This window comes from Manacus candei, unplaced genomic scaffold (assembly GCF_025592945.1).
Source record: "Manacus candei isolate 608988 ecotype Guabito, Panama unplaced genomic scaffold, ASM2559294v1 h1tg000037l, whole genome shotgun sequence".
NCBI lineage: Eukaryota > Metazoa > Chordata > Aves > Passeriformes > Pipridae > Manacus > Manacus candei.
The window spans coordinates 10046610-10066634 of record NW_026138085.1 but is presented as its reverse complement, the minus strand read 5'-3'; the positions used below and the strand labels follow the sequence as shown (position 1 = coordinate 10066634).

At 62.2% G+C, this 20025-nt stretch overlaps 1 protein-coding gene across 1 annotated transcript; it reads right to left on the bottom strand.

Annotated features, from left to right (window-relative positions):
- Window positions 1–291: 291 nt before the first annotated feature.
- RNF44 (ring finger protein 44) lies at window positions 292–17685 on the bottom strand. Its single transcript, XM_051793506.1, is given in 14 exon segments — window positions 292–3150; window positions 3398–3497; window positions 3607–3728; window positions 3873–3960; window positions 4119–4243; window positions 4321–4482; window positions 4668–4844; window positions 5022–5189; window positions 5688–5904; window positions 6289–6469; window positions 9376–9427; window positions 9429–9480; window positions 9482–9599; window positions 9602–17685. Coding segments are annotated over 14 exon segments (2025 nt in total). The 5' UTR covers window positions 10002–17685; the 3' UTR covers window positions 292–3087.
- Window positions 17686–20025: the final 2340 nt, after the last annotated feature.

The window sequence follows — 20025 nt, the reverse complement described above, 5'->3', positions numbered from 1 at the left end:
AGAGTGGAGCAGAATCCTCTCCCTTGCCCTGCTGCCCACACTGCTCTGGATGCAGCCCAGGACACAGTTGGCTTTCTGGGCTGCCAGCACACACTGCTGTTCCCATTCCAGCCTTGGGAACGGCATGGTTTGGTGGGTAGCAGCTCTTGCTCCCTCCCTCAGGCTTCCCTGGACTCCCCTCCAAGCCCCTCTCTGGGGCTCTTCCAGCTGCTGCACCTCCAGCTGTGCAACAACAACCAGGGGACCCCATTCCTTCTGAAGCCCCCCCGGAGACAAGAGCTGGGCACAGCATGTTGGTATACATCATACATTTATTAGTGAATATCCCTCTCAAAATCAGCCACAACATTAAAAAAAATAATGATTGCACTACTTGGTCAAGCAGAACTAGCAACTTTCATTTTAAAAAAAGTACAAATCTGTTAAAAATTTCAATCAGTATAATACACATATATATAATACAACATACTAGTTATGTTAAATGCTACAAAACCAATATGATTCCAATGGAATGGAAAAAAACAAACACTTTTAGAGCTTTAAGAACCTTTTTTTTCTATATATTAGCCTTTTTTCAAATACATACATGGGAAAAATGAGGTAACTGTAAAATGTGCAAGTAACAGAGCAAAAAAAATTATATATATATATTTATATATATATATATATATATAAAAACTTTCTAACACAGAACACACGTCCTAGCACCTTCCGGGGAGCCGCGGGGGCCGCGGGGGTCCCACCGGAGGGCCCGGGGACTGGTATAATAGAACAGTAAACAGTCCACTATCCCACCACAGGAATTCATTGGTAAACAGTGGTATCTACAGCGCAGTCAGCAATCACAAACACCCTAAATAATTGTTTTTTAGTATTTTTTTTGTCATTTTTTCTTTTTGTTATTTTTTTTTAAATGATACTTTTAGCTGCTCATTGGAATAAATTCTGCAGCACACGAGCTGTGAGCTTTCGAGTCGCCGTCAAAGGACCGTAAGGCTTTCCTGGCTCCCTGGGCACCGCGAGGGCGGGAGGGGAGGAGGGGGGCGTCTCCGGGGGCGCGCACGGGGACTCCTTTGGTTATCTGTCACTGAGTGAGGGACGGGGAGGGGGCCGGGGTCCTGCTCAAGGGGCACCGAGCCCAGCGGTGCCCGGCGGAGCTGGTGGCGCCAGGCCGGGACCCTCGGCCTCGACGCTCCCCCTGGAGCGTGGCCGCCGGAGAGGTGGGAAAGGGCAGCGAGGGGACTGGCCTGTCGCCCCGCGCCGCTCGCCGGCACCGTGCCCAACCAGGCAGTGACCAGGGCCGGCCCCACCGGTGGCTGGCACTGCCCTGCAGGCATCGTCGTGCCCACCCGTGTGCCGGGCGCGGCCCCTCGCCTCGCACCCGGCCGAGGGCCAGCCCCAGGCCTGCCCCCCGCCCCGCGGGGAGCGGCCCCCTCCCACCCCGGCCCCCTGCACACGCCACCACCGCGGGCGCCCCCCACCCCCGCCGCCGCCTCCCGCCCGGAGGGGCGCGGACCCCGCAGGGACGGCCCTGAAAGTCTCACGGTCCTGCTGTGGCGTTGCGGACATGTGCAGTACAGTGCATGGCAGTATCAGCTGAGCACAAAAACCCCTCTCCCCACCCCCCTCACCCCACAGCCGGCTAGACGTAGCCAAGACCACGTTCCAAGCTGGTCAGACATGCATGCATATTTGTGAACATTTACATAGGGCTGGCGTCCGCTCGGAGGCTCCCAGGCGTCAGCGACGACGCGCCGCAAGGGGAGGGCGGTGCTCTCACCACCACCCCAGCCACCGCCTCCCGTCACCCTCCTCGCTAATTAATCATGCAAAACAACGGCCACGCGGGATTGACGGAGCCGGGTGGCAGTGTGGCAGCTTCTCCTCCAGCCCCGTCGCCCAGCCCCGCACGGGCAGGGGGATATGGCAGCGGGGGGCTGCTCACAGCTCCCCCAGTGCCAGCCGGGGCAGGGCCAGGGTAGCACTGAAAATACACCACGAGGTTATGAATAAAACTCCCTGCTCCGGGGGCTGGGGGGGCACCCGCCGCAGTCCAGTCGGCCCCTGCTGCCCACCGGCCGGGGACACCGCGCCACGCCGTCCAGCCAGCAGGACGGGGCACGGGGCTACCTTGATTTACATTGTCGGGACAGAGAAACAAGAGCAGGAGCCGGGGGCCAGGCAGCACACCGGGGACACCACATGCCCATGGCCATGGGGATGCAGGGCTGGCATCCCTCCTCAGACCTGGCTGCCTCATGGGATGCCACATGACTCAGCCCCGGGAGCTGCCAGGCACGGGGGAATGAATAGGGAGAGGGGCCAGGGCCATGACAGCACCGTCCTCCCACTGGTGAAAGACCCCAAGCAGCCATAACCCTCTGGGGCTTCCTAGGGCACCTGAGGCAGGAAAGGGGCTGAGCCGGGCTGCATGTGAGAGCAGGGACAGAGGCGTTCCTGCCTTCCTGCCCCAGCCATGCCGCAGGGTTGCTGGTGTCCCACCTTGGCCACACCTCCTCTGGACGTCCCGGGGCCGTCCCGGCGCTCCAGCTTGGCTCGGGGTGCCGCCGGCATCAAACCTGCGGCACTCCCTCCTCTCTCCTCCCTGTGTCCTCCTCGAGCAACGCCGAGGGGAGGAGTTGCCTGCGCGCCCCTGGGGCAAACGGCCACGGAACCAAAATCGTGACGAAAATGGAAACAGGAAAAAAAAAACTATCATAAAAAAAAAAATAGTGACAAAGGGAAAAACCACTAATTCCCTAGCGGAGTACAAAGACCTGGAAAAGTGATGGAGCAACAACAGCGTCTTTGGAGCACGAAGGGCACGGCCACGCGCCTCCCACCTCCAGCACAACACGATTCGGGGCCCTGGGAGCGCAGCGGGCAGGTGTCCGGCCGAGTCCGTGCCCCGGCGGGGAGGAGGAGGGCTGGCCGGGAGCCCGGACTGCTCAATGCTCACCACATCCGAGGAGAGGCTTTGGGGAGGGGGGTAAGCGCAGGGTCAGGCCCCAGCAGCGGGCAGCGGCCCTCGCCCCAGCCCGGCGACCTCGTCCTCTAGCGAATTGTGCGGCACAGCGCCCGCCAGCTTCAGTCCGCCTCCCGCTGCACCTCCGATGCGTCCGCCCGGCAGATCGGGCACGTGCGGTTCGCCTGCAGGCAACCAGAGACAAGGGCAAGTGAGCGGGCACCCCACGGCACCAGCTGCACCCACACCCCACTGGCAAGGGCTGGAACCACATCCTGGGAGTGCCCGATCCAGCCTGGCACAGTGCTAGACCCCAACTCCCAGTGCATCCATCCTGTGCTGCAGGTCACTAAGACCACCCAAAAGGCAGCACTCAGCACCCACAGCACTCCAAGAAGCCGCCACGCTCCCCATAGAGGGCACAGGCAGTACCTTTAACCATTTGTCGACACACTTGGCGTGGAACTCGTGGTTGCAGGGCAGGACGCGGAGAAGCTGTCGGGCCTCAAAGTCGCTGAAGCACACGACGCACCTGGAGGAAGCAGCCGTCAGTAGAGCCCCACCTCCAGCCACGGCCCCACCACCAGCCACGGCCCCCAGCACCTCAACAGGCCCCCCATGTGCAACCTGGGCTCACTCACAGGGTCTGCTCGGACTGGTGGCTCTCGGGGTTGAAGCGGTAGGACGGGAGGTGCTCGATGTCTGCTTTGGTGAGTCCCCGTGGCTTGGCCTCCCCCAGCCGCTCGGCCAAGTTCAGCAGTGCCTGGAAGGAGATGCAGCGACCGGCTTAGCTCATCTGATGTCCCAGCACAGCACCCCTCCAGGCTCTCCCCTCCCAGTAGAGGGATCACCACAGCCCCCCACCTCCCCCATCCCAGCATCCTGTGGGGAAGCTGAGCCTACACACCTCGTAATTCTCCATCTCCACATCATCCACATCCAGGTCTAGGCTGATCGTGGGCCCCACGGCTGTCGGCGACACAGGAAGCATAGAGCTGGGGGGGAACGATGGGACAGTCAGTGTGGGGCCACAAAACCCAACCTCCGCCCTGGCATCCCCACGGGGGCAGAGCCACCTGTGCCAACACTGTGTTACTGTGTGCCCCATCCAAAACACCACCCCTGCCCTACACCATATCCCCCCGGTACTCACAGGAAATAGGGCAGGAAGCTCGGATAGTAGGGGGGCGGCGGTGGAGGGGGTGGCGGTGGGGGCAGCGCCTGCTGCAGACGGTACCGCTGGGTGTTCAGCCGCCGGGGCATCATGTGGGGATATGGCTGCAGGGAGAGACAGGGCACTCAGAGCTGTGCCAGCCCCACAGTGTCCCCAGCCCCTCCACAGGACAGAGACTCACCACGCCAAATGGCAATTCTTGGTGCAGCGGGTCGTGAGGGAGGTAATGCAGCGGCATGGAGGGCGACAGCGTGGGGGCGTGGTGAGACGGGGGGTACGTGAAGCCCGCGATGGGGTGCTGCTCCCCTCGCAGGTCCACGTCATTGTCTATCCTCTGCAGAGGCTGTGGGGGAAACAGTTAGGCTGGGAGAAGCGTCCCATATTACACCTCCCCAACACTACCAGGACCCTGGGCACCCTCACCCACCACCCGCAGCTCAGACCCACAGGGGCTGCAGAAGGACAAGACCCAAGGCAGTGTTCGTTGGGCACATCACATCCCCAACCCATACCCCCACCCCAACTCACCATGCGTGGATGCTGGGCTTGGAGAGGTACAAACTGCCCCAGGGGGGCCATGTGGGGCGGCTGGTGAGGGGGCACTGGCGGCGGGGGTGGGTGCAGGATGTAATGGTCGCTGGAGATAATGGGGGGGAATGTCTGGTAGGAGACGGGAAGCTGTTGCATGGCACATGCCTGAATCAGCTGCGGGGAGAAACAGAGAGAAAAAACGGGGTCAGACACCTCTGCCCCCTCCCCAGGGTCTCCAACAGACAGACCCTGTGCCCTCAGAAACTTGCACTCCAGTGGGCCTGAGTACCCACACAATCTCTGGGCACTCATGGTCCAGGCTGTCCCCAGGTGTCCCCTTCCATGACTCACCGGGGGTGGGAGGCAGCAGAGCGGGTAGTGCTGTCCACTGAACATCACTGAGCATGCTGGGAGCTGCTGGGTGCTGCACCCAGGGATGTGCTGGCCAGCGTGGATGGGGAAGCCTTGCGTCGTGACGGTGGTAACCGTGTAGGAGAGAGGGACAGGTCCCTGGTGCACCTGAGGATGAGGCGCCAAGGGCACTGTCAGGATACAGCCCTGGCTGAGCTGCCCCCATCATGACAGGGTGGCATCAGGGTGCTGAGCACCCAGCACTGGAACACAACACCTGGCACCGCCGTCCCACTGGTGGTGGCCAGAGAAGTGGGCTGAGCGCAGGCTCAGTTTCAGGGAGTTTTGGACTCCTCTTTTCTCCCCACAGACAAGCTGGCACAGCCTCCAAGCCAGCACTGCCACCACAGATGACACTGACAGTTGTAACATGAACAACCCTACAAGGGGACTGTCCCCAGTCTCTGGGAGCAGGGACAACCCTGGCCACGCCCAAGTTGGTACAGGGACCCCAGGATTTAAGTGCTCAAAGGACAAGAGCACCAACAGGCTCAGGACTGGGTGCTCCCAGCAGCAAGTGGCCAGAGGGGACTCAGGGACATGTCACCATCCCAGACATCAGTCCAGGGCCACACTTAGGAGTGGGGCTGGGGCTGCAGTACCTACCTGGTCATGCAGATCCACCATGAATGGGTTCTGGTGGGGCGGGTGAGCGGCTGGGTGAAGCATTCGTGGCGGCGTGCTGGGAAGAGCGTAGGCACGGGGCTCATCTACAGGGATGTGCGGCTGCTGGGGGAAGGCAGGGTGCAGCTGGGGCTCATCCTGGCCCAGCAGGGTTGCCAGAGGTCTGTCACGTCGTCCCCACTGACGCCTGGCAGGGGGGCTGCGGGGCCACCGCAGGAGAGAAACAGAGCAGGAGTGACCCCCCAGGCCAGGGGCACCGCAGCCCCGGGCAGGGTGGCTACAGGTGGGTCAGTGCCAGCCCAGTGCCCAGGGTGAGATGCTCAGGGCATTGTGCCAGGCCACATCAGGCTGGGCAGCTCCAGAAACAGCTTCTCTGCTCGCTCTGCAAGTGCCCTCTCAGTGTCTGCAGCACAAAAAGGACCCCTGCTCCCCAGGGACCCCTCAGCCAGGCCGGGTGGATGTGCTTCCCTGTCAATCTCCCCCCAAGTCGCCTGGGAGCCGGTGCCTTGCCCCACCAGGGCCAGAGAACCGACCCTGCGCCCCACACGCCGTGGGGGACAGGGCTCCGCACTGCACCCCGTACCTTCGCCGGAGGTGGTCGGGGCTGCTGCAGGGTCCCCCCGAGAAATGGCGCTGGGCAAAAGGGGCAGAGGGCGGCCGCCTATTCACTGCCAGTTCCCATGGTCGCATTGGTGACGTCGGGAGGCGGATGGGCACGCGGGACCTCAGGCTCCAGGCAGGGAAAGACACCAGCACCTTGGATCCTGTGAGAAGGACAGCCGGGTCACGGCACCTTAACCCCTGGGGCTGCACAGGGCTGCAGGAGCCCCCAGTCCTCCCCATGCCCCAAGCCAGCACAGCACCACCCCAGCTCACTCTCTCACCCTCTGCTTTGGGAGAGGGAAGAAAGGAGACACCGAGCAGGGCTGGGGCAGCCACTGCACCCACAGACATGCTAGAAGGGGAGGGAGAGGAATTTCAGCCTGCTTGGCCCCTGCTGTGCCCCTAAATGCTGGGAGTCACACCACCCTTTTCATTCCCAGAGACCTGCACAAGTGACACTGAGCCAGCCCAGCATCACTGTCCCCCCCCAGCTCAGCCTGCTGCTCCCTCCCCACAGGAATCATAATGCCAATGGCTGGAGCTCTTGCTGCTGCACCCACCCTCTCTCCTGGAGCTGGATACAGCTCCGAGGGGGATAGGAAGAGCCCATCCCCACCCCATCCCCCCGTTACTGTCCCTCCCCTGCATGGCCAGAGCTACCCCCCCATGCACAACAGAGACACAGAGTGAGAGAGAAGCACTTGTTTTTGGCACAGAGAAAAGCAAGTAGTGAAGGGTCCTGAGGCTGTGGCAGCATCCCGGCTGCTCGATGGCCAATGGGGAGCCTGAGCAACAGCGTGGGGGGTTTCCAGCATGTCCTTGGCCAAGATCGGCTCCAGTGCTGGTCTGGGGGCTGCTCTCTCTTGCTGGACTCCTGCACAACCTACTCTGGAGTGACACTGCTGCCCTGGTGGCAGGCACAGGGGCTGGTGAGGGCAGTGGGGCTCACGGCCCTGCTGTGTCAGGGCTGTGCACCTCAACTCCCTGCTGCACGCAGGGCACAGCCGCACATCCCTGTGGAGCAGGGGACAGGCATGGGCTGTCTCGAAGCCAGGCAGGCACCTCTGCTTACCCAGCTGCTTCCAGATGCAGTGGGACAGTGGGAACACAGGCAGGCGGACTGGGAACAGAGCCCTGGTCCTGGCCCTGCCCCATCCCCCCTCTGGCACCCAGGCTGGCTGGTGTCCTCATATCAGAGCCCCCATCCACCACACAGTTCAGCCCCCCCAGTCCCAGTGAAGCTTGGCACCGCACAGAGGAGACATCTGCACAGGCTCTGGTTTCCAGAGTCCCAAAAGGGCCTTCCATGGCTCCATGTACCCTCCCTGGGCACCCTCCCACTGCCCAGCTTCCTTCAGCCTCCACAACTGCAGCCAGCAAGCGGAAGCAGCCGTGGCCTTGGCACTGCAGCCCACCTGTCCCTAAATCCAGCTCACCTGCAGGCTGGTGCCCTCCCAGACCAGCTCCTTCAGCCCCACCTCCTCCTCAGTGCCCATGGCAAAGGCACACTGGAGGCAAGAAGGGCACCTGAAGCCTGGGGAACACTGCTCAGCCCGAGGACAAGGCTGAGAGGGGGTCTCAGCCCAGCAGCGAGAAGCTGCAGTGTCACTTTTGGGTGATGGACATCGGCAAGCACAGTGACATCTCACCAGGGCGAGCTCTGTGCCACACACAGGTCTCTTCTTAACTTCACTTCTATCTACTACACTACTGTAAAAGCTGAAAGCAAATTTCTCTCTTTGTTTTGAGAGGAATAAGGAAAAACAAGCAAAAGCCACAGGCTAAACCCCAAGGAACCTGTCTGTGACTGCTGCCAGGGATGGGGGGTCTGCCAGAGCAGGGGGGTATGCCCCACAGGGGTTTTATTCTGTCCCCCTCAAGGCTCTGCTTAGCTGCCGTGTTCCCCTGTGTGGGCTGGAGGCCAGGGCACAGCAGCAGGCCAGGTTTAAGCCCACTCCCCAGAAGCCTCCCTGAGCTGTTACTGCTTCCAGTTCCACATCCTCACTCTCGAAGCACACGTGGTACCAAGGCCCTGTGTGACCCGGTGGGCACCTTCTAGACCAGACACCACAGGGATGGGCTTCGGGATGGGCAGTGCTTCCGCAGAGGCACACTGAAGCCACACAGGGACTCGCCTGTTCGCGGGACCTCCGGAGCAGTGGGGGCTGCCTGGGCTCCCAGTATCCCAGGACGGCACCTCGAGGCGGGACATCCCCGACTCGCGGACACGGTGGTGGCCCGGCCCTCGTCCTGCCACAACCAGCACCCCCAAGGGACCCACCCTCTTGCCCCACGCGGGCACACCCGGCTCTCTCCGTCGCACTCGTGGCTGGGAGCCAGCGGCCATCCCGGGCAGAGTGGCCGCGACCCCGCGGAGGTCACCGCAGCCCCGCACCGAAGGGCACCGCGATCCCCGCAGCCCTTCGGAGGGGCGGAGGGAGGCGACTCCCGGGCCCCGCCGAGAACAAAGTTAGCAGCGCGCCAGCGCTCACACCCGGTGCCATCTGCTCGGGCAGAGCCGGGCTCCGGGGCTGCCGGGGGAGCCGCCCGCCCTGACGGTGCTGCCACCCCATCGCCGGCTCCGTCCCGGCACCCCCAGCTCCCCCGAAGCCCCTTCCCCGCCGCTCCCCCGGGAGCGGGGTCACCGGTGGCCCCGCCGCACCGGCAGCCCCTTCGGAAGGCCGACCCCGACACCAAACCCGACCCGAGCTCAGCTCCCAAATCTCCGGGACGGCGACGCGCGGCGGAGCGAGCGGCGCATCCCGGAGCGCACCGACGGGGCGCCCCGCCGTGCAGCACCCCGGGGAGGCACCGCGGCCACCGGCCCCCGGCACCGCACCCCGGGCCGCGGCCCTCGCCGCAGAGCCCCGCCGGTGCCGGAGTCGGTGCGGGCGCGGAGCTGTGGCTTTAAGAGCGGCCGCTCCGGGGCCATGTGCTCGGCGCCAAACAAAAGCAATAACAAAGGCGGCCGCCGGGCCCCGCCGCCGCCGCCCGGGACAGGTGCCGCCGAGGGTCCGGGGGGCGGCCCCCGCCCCCGCCCGCTCACGCCCCCCCGGTCCGCACGTACCTGCACCGATGGCCTGGGCCGCCGCTCCGGTGCCGCCGCGGCGCCCCCGCCCCCTCCCTCCCGCCGCTCTTTGTTCGCCGACGCCGGGCCCGGGCCTGCCCCCCCCGCCGGCCCGCCGCTGGCCCTCCCCTCCCTCCCTCCCGCCCGCCTCCCGCCGGGCCGGCCCCCTCCCCGCCGCCGCTGTTTCCGGTGCCTCTTTGTTTTGCGCGGCGCGGGGCGGCCGCGGCGGGTGCGTGTCCCTTTAAGAGCCGGCGGGACGCGCCGGGCCGATGCCAGCGCTCGGGGGCACCGGGGGCGCGCGCGGGGGCGGGGGGGACCGGGGGCACCGGGGGGGGCGGCGCGGCGCGCGCGCGTCCCACGTGACCAGGCGTGTCACGGTCCGCAGCCATCTTGGAGCGCGGGGCCGCCACGCGGGGCAGCGACCCCCGCCCGGGACCACCGGGTCGGGCCCGGAACGGGGGCACCGGGCACCCTCTGCCCTCCTCAGGGGGCCCGGCCCCAGCCACCTCACCCCGCTGGGACAGCCCCCACGGCTGAGGGCATCTTACCTGCGGCTGTGTTCCCCCGGGCCCCAGCCCCGTGAGCCCGGTGGGTAGCGGGGACGGCAGCACCGTGTCCCCGGGCATCGCCGTGCTACCGCTGCCAGATGGGCGGAAAAGTCCGGGCTAGGGGATGGGGAAGCAGGAGCTCGGCCCCCCTGCCACCTCCCCCACTGGGACGGGAGCACGGACGAGCTGTTCCCCTCCCGCTCTGCACATCAAGCCCTACCGACAGCTCTGCCAGGACGTCTCACGCTGTACAATCTTCTATGCACTAGAAAAGCCCTTTTTGCTTTAGAAAAGCCTCCAGCTCTCTCAGAGTTATTAAACAAGGAGCAGGAACTACTTCGACCATCTCCTGCACACCTGCAGCTCACCTGAGCAAGTCCCCTGGCTGGTGGCTAACCCTGGGAGCTGTACGCTGAGAGGCCGAGCCACCAGCTCCCAGGAGCCCTTCAACGGGAGGCTGTGCCACCGGCTCCCTGGGAACCACACACCAGGAGGCTGAGCCCCCGATTCTCCGGCAGCTTGGGAGGCTGAGTCCTCGGGGGCCACTCACCAAGACAAGCCAGCAGCTCCCGGTGTGCCCCCGGAGCCCTGCTCAGCGCCAGTCAGACCCCCCTGCTCAGGGCAGTGCATCGCAGCAGCTTCGCTGAGAGGCAGATGCTGCAGCCGAGCCAAATTTCCCCCGGTTACAACCACACTTAGAAATTCCCAGGTAGGCGAGCGAGCCAGCCGGCAGCCCTGATGTAATGCCTATAAACCAGCCTTCCCCTGACAGCTGGGTTTTAAAGTGCTAACAACCAAAAGGGAGCTAATTAATTTGTAGCATCACCCCTTTCAAAGAAGACCTCAGCTCGATGATTTAACAATTCAGTAGCTCATCACTTCGATGAGCAGTTGGATTCAGCTTTGCCCCAGCCCAGCCCTGTGCCCAGATCCCTCCAGGCCCCTCTCAAGGCCAGTTTGACGGCTCTTACCTCCTCACCTCAAATCCAGGAACGCAGGAGGAACCACACGAGGCTCAAGGACCTCCCAGGACATGGAGGATCCAGGGGCAAGCTCCCTCTACCACAACTGTCAATGGCACCATGGCCAACTGCTTCTGTCCCCATGGTAGGGGACATAGGACAGGAAGGCAGCACAGTGGGGCAGACCTATGATGGAGTCAGATCCATGTGCTCACACAGGCACCCCAGGAGGAACAGCCAAAGGACTGAATCAGCCCAGATCTGAACAACCACCCTCCAGGTCTGCTCTATTACAGCCTCTTTGCTCCAAGATTTGGGGACTAGAGGGAAGAGAAGGAAAACAGCACTCTGCCCTTTGACCTTGCCACTGTTTGTGAGCACAGGCAGCACTGCACCTTCACAAGGCTGCCAGGACACAGCCTGATCCTGGGCAGAGCACCGGCAGCAGGCAGAGGCCACAGATGGTGGATATCTGTGCAGACACTCCCTGCGGACCCGCTCTAGCGTCACCAGCTCCCCCGTGGCCAGCAGCTATCGATGTCCTCAGGACAGCGTTGGGAGAAGCCATCGATGGAGCACAGCTCACATGCTGCTCCTGCTCCCTGCCCAGCCAGGCTGGATCATTCCTGTGACACAGCCACACTGCCAGCATGGACAGGGCACTGCACATGCAGCTTCAGGGCCAGGGCATGTGGAAGTGGCTCAGCCCACCCTGCCCTTCGCTGTCTCAGGAACACAGCCACCAACACCACAGTGCTCCAGGTGCAAAGTTCTGCCTGAAGAGCCACTTCAGGAGCCCAAGCGATGCTACAGCAAGACTGGCCACAGACACTGGTCAGTGCATCTGGGCCAGGATAAGGGGCCCCAGCCCAGCCACCAAGACCTGTGACACCTCTGGTGAGCAGGACACCTAGTGCCGGGCAGCAGCCTTAGAAAGCTCTGTACCTGCAGGGGCTGCTCAGGCTGAACTCAACTGCTCTGCAGCCAACGGGTGGCCCATCCTCTCCCTCCCAAGAGCTGGGGGCCAGCAGAACGAAGCCTCGCCGAGCCCAGGCTCTTAAAGATACCATCTGCTGCTGCAGGCATGCTGCCTCCTTTGCCCCATATATAGGTCAGGTCTGACACAGGATTAGCAAGGGTGATCCAGTGGTGAGAGCACATCTCCCACTGGAGGTTTGCTCTGCCCCCTATGCTCTCCCCGACACCCAACATGCCAATGCCTCACTTTTGTGCTCTCCCTGGTCTCTCACACAAGTCCAGGGAGACGAAGAGGCCCCAGATCCTTCTCTCTTCTTCTCAGCGCCTGGAAAAAGGTGGTAAGAAACCAGCACCAAGCACGCAGAAGCTCCCTATGCTGCGGGGAGCAGGAGTGTCCCCGTGCTACCCAAGGCCCAATGCAAGCACCAGAGGATATGGGACACCCTCACATTGGCAGGGTGAAGCACTTCTCCACTGTGGAGACAGGGGAGTGAGGGGCTCCCTCCCTGCTCCACACACCCAGCGTAGCCGAGTTCACCAGCAGCGGAGGCAGGACGCCTCCGCCTGATCACACGCCACCCACTCCCACCCCCGGGCTGACAGCACTCCCATCAAACGCCTCCAGCCACACACACAGTGGAGGATGCTGACATGAGGAGCGAGTAGCTGCACAGGCAGCGGAACTGATAACGCCCAGTTTCCTGTCGATCTCTCCCACGTGGATTCTCTGATGTCTAATAGCACGGCTGAGCTGCACTGCAGAGGGAGAACTAGCAGCACCTTCCTCCCCAAGAGCCGGAGCCTGTAGCAAGCCAAGACCTCTGAGACACCTACCCCAGCTGACACCATCCAGCAAGTTCAAAGCAGAGAGGAGAATGCTCGCAAATGAACAATAAGCTTGCAGCTTGCACAAGCCTTCATTTCCTTAGGACAGGGTAAATAATCTGCAGAGATATCTCCACTTTCCTTCGTTTGCCCTAGAAACACCAGCACAACCTGAATAGCATGACCAGAAGGCTGCTGGTGCAGCAACTGGGTCCAGCTCAGGCACCTCTGTAGCTGAACAGCATCAAGAAACAGGTTCCACATCTCAGTTGCACACGGGTGAGGGGAGAAGAGCAAATGCCTGGGCAGCCTCCACAGTCCTTCCCTTGCTTCCTACCAACAGAGCTTGCAGTTCAGGACTCCATACTCCTCTGCATTTCACCTTTTAGTTCTCATTTCAAAGAGCCCTTTCCTAAAACACATCCAATCTCTCCTTGGGCAGAGCCAACCCAGGGAGCAGGGATTCAGTCCCCACTCCCCATCCCCACACAGCATCCCTGGAGTCCCCAGCTCACTTGCCACCTCTCCACAAGCATCCCTTCGAGTCCAGCCCGCTTGCTACATGCTGTGGACAGTGCTAATGGCATCTGCCAAGCAAGGGACCAAGAGCAGGAGTGGCTGGGCTCCAGACACCTTCCCCACTGCTCCCCAGCTATGCTCAGGCAGAGCAGCTCCAGCAAAGGAGCTCCAGAGGCAAAGCCAGGAGCTGGTGGATGGCGAAGACCAATTTCATTACCACTCAGCAAAACGAAGCGTCTCTTGAAAGCACTAGTGACAGTCAGGAAGTTGGGCTGGGTGTTTTGTTTTGCATTTTAAGAAGCTTGCGGGGACACCGACAACCTGCAACGATCACTTTCAGAAAGGAGCTCAGAGAAATTCATGATTTTCAGCAACCACTTACCCTCCTTTGTCCTTGATTTAAGATTTGTCAAGAGGCTGCTTACAAGATGCATCGAAACAGGCAGTGACCACTGCCCTAAATGCGAAGGAGGTTTGCTGCAATATCTCCCCAGTACATCACTCACAGAACCCCACACCAGTGCCTGGGGATGGCTTTAAGAGCAAAAACATGACTTTCAAGCTGACAGCCCCCACGCACAAAGCATGGCTGTGCGGTGACAAGAGAGCAGCCTGGGGCACAGGAGCTGCCTGACCTCTGCTACAGCTCTTGCCAGTGGATTTTTATTGTTCGCCACTTTCCTAAAGCGCAGGCACGGAGAGAAAAGCAACTAAGACACTTGGCTAAAAATGAAAACGCTGCCAGGGAGCCCCACCAGCACAGCAGGGAAAAGACAACCCGCCAGAGGGGACCACAGCTTGGCGCTGCCAGGTTGGGGGAAAGAAGGATCAGAGCATGAGCCCTCCCTTTCCAGGGGCAACAGCGAGAGGTGCTGGAGGCCTGGATCACCACAACACAGGCTCACACAAGAGGAAGCAGCTCCTAACACAAAGCATTGCAGGCCAGTCCTCTGCTCTATATAGTCAAGCTGAAATCCTTCATCCTGCTTTCCAGAGTAGCCAAGGAAAGCCCAGAGCTACAGCTCCACAGCCAGCAAGGCCAGCTCTCCAGGGATCAAGCTGCAGCTGGAAAATAATATTCCCAAGGCCCATCATGAGTGCTGCTTGCTGGGGATGCTGCTTGCCTTGCCCTCTGCCATGCAAGCAGCAAAGTGTGGAGCCCTCCCAAACCACTCTGCTCCAGAAAACCCAAACACCCCATATTGCACATGGGCACCCTGGGCTGCTCATGCCCTCCAGGAAATGGCTCCTGCCCTGAAATACTGAGGACTTGCGGATGCAAGGGCGAAGGAAAGGATAAGCACCATGGTGCAGCTCTGCTGCCCAGAGAATCAGCAGGCTGGCTTCTCCCAACACCCCTGTGAGCCGACAGCACGGATCCACGCTGCTCCCCTCCAGAACTGACCTGTCTCAGGGAGCCATGCAACATCCTTGTGCATCTCCGCTACAGGGCTCAGGGCCAAGCTCTCCCAAGTTCCTGCACACCACTGTCAGAGGGCCTTTGGGAGGGCTCCCCAGCACCAGCAGCTTCCTTGGATGTTTTAGCAGCCTCTGGCCACATCAGACTGCACCCTGTGGGCTACGCCTGCCTGGTGGGTACGCAAACCTCTTGGCCAACCATTCACCTACACAGGGCAGGTGACAAACCATGTTCCTCTAGCTTGGTCCAAGCAGGGAGCCAAGAGATGGTGGGAAAATGCTATGCACCAGCTCCTTGATTCAGAAATTAAAAACTAAAAGCATCCATAAGCCAGGCTTTTCCACCAAAAACCAGCACTGTGCCGTTTGCTGCCACCACCTCCTGAGCCATGCCCGTGGCTGGGCTCACGTGACAGTGGAGTGGATGCACACGGGAGGAGTGGCTGTAGTGACAGCGTTACAGCTGGTGTCCGACACACGGCTGAGCCCAGTGAGTCCCAGCGCTCTGCAGCTCTGCTTTACAAACCCTGCACACTGCACAGGTACAGGGGTGTCAGTGACAGCTCGCTGTCCACGGCCCCAGGAAGTGACACCTGGAGGGACACAGCCTCCTGAACTCCCTGATGTCCACCAGAGCAAGGACAGGCCCACACAAAGCCCAAGGGATAAGGAGAGCTGTTCTTACACCAGCCCCAACTGCCCCTCCGTTATTTGAGCACAGAAGCCCCCACTGGGAAGCAGGGACACCTGGCAGGACAAGCAGGACTTTGCCCTGTCCTGCTCTGCTCTGAGTGACTTCACATCACTCCCCACACTGCCCTTGGTGGCAGGACTGCAGACACCTGGGAGAAAAGTGCTGCAAGCTGAAGCCCAGCCCCTACCTGCCAGCTGTTATTTCATTCCTCTAACAGGTCCATAAACGAAGGATAATTAAATCTCTCGTAAACTCTCTTCCATTTAAAATAAAAATCTATAGTCCCTATTTCATTAGCTGGCTCTGGGTTTTACAGCTTGATCAATTCCCCTCACAGAGCCTCAATCCAGGACAGGCAGATGCAAACACACAGCTTTCATGCTGTGGATCAATGGGGATTCGCAGTCTCCTCTCCCCATTCCTTGTTCCCCACTCACCAAAGGGAGCCCAGGTAAGGATGGTGTGTTTCACTGCTCAGGGGAACACCACTGCCATGTGTGGCTTCAGAGGTCAGAGTTAGTGCCTGGCAAGAGCAGAGGCAGTGGCAATTCTCCCCCTCCAGTGAAGGGAGAGCCCAGCATGGGGCCCAAAAAACACAGCCATGACCCTAAAGGCAAAGCAACACAGCACACAGGCAAGGTGATACCTCCCCACTTGCTCCACAGTGAAGAAGGACAAGGCTCAGCCTCCCATGACTGACAGCTGGAGTCAGAGCCCACCAGAAGCATCAACTGAGAACTAGGAGCAGCCACCACAACTCCGACCTCTCCACACACAAAACAGAAGAGACTCGTCACAGAGACCCAAGTACACAGGCTCCCCATTTCCTGTCCTTCCAGGCCTTCTGCTGCTGCCCTGCCACACACCACCTTCACCCTGCCACCCTGCCAGTCTGGTGGACTCTAGATGGCTCTCATCACCCCTGCAAGCCTCTCCCTCCACTGCAGTGGGAGCTTCCAGCACTGGCAGCAGATGGAAGGATCACAGCAGCAGCCAGAGCTGCACAGAGAGCAGCCAGGCAGAGCCCAAGGAGCAGAGATCAGTGTACCAGGCAGTCCTTGCCCTGGGCCAGCACCCAGGTGCTACCCAGTACCTATCACACCGTTTCCCTCCACTCCAGGCACGTATCCCTCCCTCCCCTGGCCTTTGCTCATCCAGAAAGCAGCAAGTTGCCACAGTCCTGGTCATGCCATAACACATTGTGGAGGCAGCCCCAGGGGGCAGGTCCAGAAACCCTGGCCCAGCAAGCTCTGCCCTGTCCACACAATGCCAGTGATGGACAGACCACACCACCAGGGCCCAAACCCCAATCTGTGCTGACCCACCTTTGGGCACGCCAGTACTCCTGGTACCTGCCAGGAGACATCAGGGCTGGTCGCTGGGACACTGTACAGCCGCCACTCAGAGCACTCGCTCCAAGCAAAGCTGGGGGGGACAAAGCCCTGCCACCCCACTGAGATTCCCTGCACATCTGCAGGGGAGTGACACTGGAGCCTCCCAAACACACACAGGTGCCTCCCGCCTCACCTCCCATGCCAACACCTGCCCTGTCTCTTCTCCCACTGCAAGGAGGCATGGAAGGGTCACAGTCCACCTGCGAAACCAAACCCACTGCTGAGGGGCGTGATGCCACCCGGCCAGCTCCAAAGCAGCCACCCAAAGGTGACAAACAAAGGCGCCCGGCAGGCACTCTGCATTAGCAGTATTTTTAGACACCACTGTGGAGCCGGCCTTATTATTTTCATTGCAACGTGCATAATTACCCACCATGCACCGCAGTGACATCAGACGCAACCGGCTCCCCTCCGACAGCCGCTCCTCCTCCCGGGGCTCCTGCCTGGCCCCGGGGACCCACCTGCCCTGCCGGTCTCTGCCCTGCCCATCTCCCCGGGGCACGAGGCCCCATCTCGAGGGGGACCTCGAGGTCCTGGGGCGTCAGGGCCGACATGAGCACAGGTGGCAGAGGGACAGGGTGAGGCAGTGGCACAGGACGGTGAGGAGGCGAGCACGGGGACGAGCTCCGGAGCTGCGGACACACGGCCAGTTGTGCTGGAGCACAAGGCTGGTGCAGAGCTGGCAGACAAGGCACCAGCACAAAACCGAGCAATGCTCGTGGGAAGAGGGGCACGGAGAGACAGCACCTGCCTGGCCGCGGGGTTCAACTGCCCAGGAGAGCAAACCCGGGGGCACATCCCAGATGCCCACAACCCGGTCCCACACCTCCTCCGTGGGACAGGGCTGCCACGGGCCCCGCACACAGCCCACGCTGCCAGCACAGACCCTGCAGGGCCGGTGGCACAGCCTGTCCCACTGCCACCACCCCGGATGCCACCATCACCGCCCCGGCAGTTCAGGCCCATTTGTTTCCTACCTCTTCCCCAAACGCAACTTTCCGAAGAACTTCACTACTTCCCCTCCCGTCCCCCCTCACACGCCGGGGCTTGCACAGCTCACGGGGTGCAGGGGTACAGCGGACGGGGCACCCCGGGGTGCGCAGCAGGGCAAGGACACAGCACCAGCCTCGGCAGGAGCCGCAGACCCCCGCCCGGCCGGGGCCGCGGGAGCCCCCGAGAAGAGGCTCGGGCCGGGGCAGGCCCGGGCAGGCCCCGGGGCCGGCAGGGATTGCCCCCGTCCCCGCTGCCCCGGGCAGGCCCCGCCACGGGGCCCTTTCTCCCCGCGGGGCTCTCCGGGCACCGGTGGCTCCTCCCACCGCCGTGCGGCCGCACCGGGCCCAGCTGCGCTTTACGGCCGCTCCCCCGGTGTCTCGGTGCCCCGAGCAGCTGCCGCCGCCCCCGCCCGCCCCGGCCATCCGCCCCCTCTGCGCACCGGGCCGGGCCCGGCCCGGCCGCCCCCGCCGCACCGGGCCGCGCTCGCTCCGCCAGCCCCGCATCCGCCCCATCGCTCCGGGCCCTGCCCGCCGTCCTCCCCGCCCCGCTGCCCCGGTGCTGGCCTCCCCATTCCCTCGGCCCCGGGCCCTGCCCGCCGCCTCCATCCCGGGCACCGGCCCTGTCCGCGCAGCCCAGGCCTGCGGCCGCCGCCGCACCCCATACCTGCGGGAGGCGCTCCCCCGGCGCTCGGTGCCGTGCCGCGGCGCTGCCCGCCGCTCAGCCCGCTCGCATGGCGCGGCAGCCGGGCCCGCCGGGCTCCGTGTCCGTGCCGGTCCCGGTGCCGGTCCCGGTGCCGCTCCCGGTGCCGCTCCCGCTCCGGCCTCAGCCCCGCCTCATGGCGCCCCCGCGCTCGACGCGCCGATGGAACCGGCCGCGCCACGCCGCCCCCCCCCCGCGCCGCGCCGATGGGCGCGCCCGCCGCCTCCTGCCGTACTGCGCCCAAGAGCGGCGCCAACGAAACCGCGTGCCGGGGCGATCCGGCCGTAATGCTCCGAGTGGCAGCGCAACAAACGCAAACCCGGGTGGTGCTGGAGAAGATCACAGAAATCACAGAATCACGGAGTCAATTAGGTTGGAAAAGACCTCTGAGATCATCGAGTCCAACCTATGACCGAACACCACCGTGTCAAGTAGACTAGGGCGCTGAGTGACACATTCAGTCATTCCTAGAACACCTCCAGGGATGGTGATTCTACCACCTCCCTGGGCAGCGCATTCCAATGTCTAATCACCCCTTCTGTGGAAAAATTCCTCCCGGTGTCCAACCTAAACCTTCCCTGGCACAGCTTGAGACTATGTCTTCTCATCCTGTCGCTGGTTGTCTCGGAGAAAAGGCCGCCCTCCACCTGGCTACGACCTCCTTTCAGGAAGTTGTAGATGTCCCGGGACAGCCCTGGGAGATATAGAAGTGTCCCGGGGCAGCCAGGGCCGGTTTTCAGAGGGTTGTCCAGCACCAGCCCCGGGAGTCTCAGAAGGGGCATCCTGGGCTAGCCTTGGGGTTGGGGAGTCTGTGGGGGTGTTCTGGGGCAGCCTTTGCAGGGCCTGGGGCAATGCTGGACCAGCTCTGGAGAGGTTTGCTGGGGGTGGTGTCACAGTCTGGTCCCTGTAGCCTCTTCTCTGAGGGCTCCCTGACCCAGGTGTGGGGTGATATGGGGACCTTAGAGCAGGCTGTGTCTGGGGCAACCCCAGAGCTTCTTCAGCATCCAGACCCTGTGGGTTCCTCAGGGAATAGGGGTAAAGGGGCCCAGGGCCATGGAGGCAGAGGTCCAGCAGGCCCAGGGCTGGCCGTGCCCCCCCGCACCACCTCCCAACCCTCTTCTGCCTGAGCAGAGCTGGACAATCTGTCCTTGTCCCCAGCAGGTCTGAAGTAGGTCAGGGAGGCTTGGCCAAGCCCCTGGGGAGGGGAGTGGGTGGCAGGGGGGTGCAGAGGGCCCCAGGCACCCGCCCCAGTGGCCACACCACAGGTTTGGTGCCCACCCCTTGTCCCGGTGGGACCCAGGTGTCCCCAGCCCAGGGACATGGGCACGCAGGGCATTTCCCCAGCCTCTCTTTGGTCTCCTGGTGTGCTTTGGGATCCCTCTGCATCCCTGCAGGCTCTGCACCCCTTCTGGGAGCCAGAGTCCCATGGGCACAGGTTGAAGTGTCTGAATCCTGAGGGACATCACCCAGTATGGGGACCTGGGGGGCTGGTGATGGGAATTGAGCGTGGGGCTGGGCTGAGTGGGAACGGCAGGATGACCACAAGGAATAAGGAAGATGAGAGAGGGATTTCTCACCCCTTAATTGCAGTTAATGATTGGCGAATGTGTTTACTGCAG